Genomic DNA, 2,132 nt, shown 5'->3' with positions numbered 1-2,132 from the left:
CGTAACACCAACTTATTGTTTACCTTGTTGTGTTGGAAGTACGTAACACCAACTTATTGTTTACCTTGTTGTGTTGGAAGTAAATAATGTCAGCTTATAGTTTACCGTGTTGTGTTGGAAATAACATCAGTTTATTGTTCATCTTGTTGTATTGGGAGTAAATGACATCAGCTCATTTTTCATCTTGTCGTATTGGCAATAAGTATCATTAACTTATTGTTCACCTTGTTATGTTTAGAGTAAGTAACGTAAGCTTATTGTTCATTTTGTTGTGTTTGGATTAAAAGATACAAGTTTATTGTTCACCTTGCCGTTAGAGTGACATCAGTCTATTGTTCACCTTAACGTGTTTGGAGTAGTTATTATCAGCTTATTGTACGTCTTATCACATTGGGAGTAAGTAGGATATGAAAAGTATAAAATGATATTACAAATTTACCCATATTGATTGTGATTTCAAATTTCTAAAATGTTTGTATTTTGGTAAGTAAGGAAGTAACGGCTGAATTTTTCTACCAATGATGCGAAGGTGTTACAATAGGAATTACAATGTGAAGATGTTGCAATTTTCTTCATAATGTGACGATGAAACAATGTTATCTATAATGAGAACATTTTACAATGTTTTTTATAAAGTGAGGATGTTACAATGTTATTTATAATGAAACGATGCTATGACATTATTTATTTTGGTTGTAATATTATTAGTAGCTCGAAGATGCTACAAAGTTACTTATAATATGAAAATGATTCAATGTTATTTATAAAGTGAAGGTGCAATCCTATGTAAATTTTGCTTGTAGCTTTGTATGTAGGTATGAATATATGACCAGCTAACTCTTCCTACCGTTTTGGAGATAGCAGAGACAAATTTGACAAGGGGACTCAAGGAGGCCTGGATGTATCCTTATCTATATGTCGTAAAGCTCTTACTATGAGATACCAATGAGGGCTAAAATTCTGCCGGATGATCACCCAAGCTTTATGGTGGCCTAAGAGTAGGTTCCAGGGTTGCAGTGTTTAGCTTTGTACGTGTCTGTGTCTAACTATCTCCCCCATAGGTTTGAAGTTAGAGGAATTCGGGAGTTCAGGGTGGTCTGGGGTGTGCGCTTATCTATATGGCTTAACCCCTTACCAAGGAGGTACTAATAAGTGCTGAAACGCGCTCGGAAAGCCACTTAAGTATGGTGGAGGTCTAAGAGTAGGTTTTCAGGGTTGCTGAGCGCGAATCTGACATTGGAGTATGTGTTTCTGGTCCATTCTCGGGACTGCGGGTGTACTAAATTTGAATCTGTGTTCATGCCCTCTATAACAAGATATCAGGACAAAATTTGGCACACGTACTCAGGTACCACGATCAGGTGTCCTAAAGGGGTATGTGTGTTTCGGGTGCGAACCCATCTTTGGGTAATTATAAAAGTAATTATGGATAATGGAGGAGCTTGATCGGTATGTTGGAGCCTCTGCGAATCACGGGAAGTGGGGGCTGTTAAGCTCATAGCGGAGCGCGGGAACTTTGAGTTAGTGTCATTAGTAATATATATACTGTAGGAAAATGATAACTTTAACTACATTGTTACCTGATACGAAAATAATGCATATTTCCGTTATTTTAGCTAAGCCAAGCTATCCAATGATAATGAAAGATGGAAACGTATTGCAAAGCTCTACAACAGTTGGTCCTTTCATCGAAGGAACTACTCTATCACTTGAATGTAGAAGTACTGGTGGAAAACCTGCACCGGAAGTGACGTGGTGGAACGGGAGTGAAAGTCTTCCTTCTAGATTGAGCACTACTGAAGACGATCTAGGAATTAGCAACGTAACATCTTCAACTCGATTTGTTCTTTCCCGAGGAGACTTAGGGGCTAAGCTGAGGTGCAAAGTAAAAAACAATGCAATCACCAAAGAGCTGGTAGCTTGGGTAGAAGTTGATATTCACGGTAAAATTAACTTTATCGAATTAAATAAACATAAAAAGTTGAAAAAAAAAGTGTTACCTAAAAAATAATAACAGAGCTCTGTGACTTGATAGAAAAGTGAGAGGAATAACAAACATTGCGTTATTCGTGGGTATACAACACGTAACAGCACACAGCGTTATTCGTGAGTATACAACACGTAGCAGCACA

At 37.4% G+C, this 2,132-nt stretch overlaps 1 protein-coding gene across 1 annotated transcript in view; it reads left to right on the top strand.

The window, feature by feature from the left end:
- The first annotated feature begins 1,613 nt into the window (after positions 1 to 1,613).
- The window catches only part of LOC106473298 (B-cell receptor CD22-like), a 48,780-nt gene continuing 48,261 nt past the window's right edge, over positions 1,614 to 2,132 (top strand). The window contains exon 1 of the mRNA XM_022402732.1: positions 1,614 to 1,943. Within this exon, the coding sequence (XP_022258440.1) occupies positions 1,634 to 1,943 (310 nt within the window). The 5' untranslated portion in view covers positions 1,614 to 1,633. The remainder of the gene's footprint in view (positions 1,944 to 2,132) is intronic.

This window comes from Limulus polyphemus, unplaced genomic scaffold, assembly GCF_000517525.1.
Source record: "Limulus polyphemus unplaced genomic scaffold, Limulus_polyphemus-2.1.2 Scaffold128, whole genome shotgun sequence".
NCBI classification, from domain to species: Eukaryota; Metazoa; Arthropoda; class Merostomata; order Xiphosura; family Limulidae; genus Limulus; species Limulus polyphemus.
The sequence above is the reverse complement of the archived record's forward strand: the minus strand, read 5'-3'. Positions and strand labels throughout refer to the sequence as shown.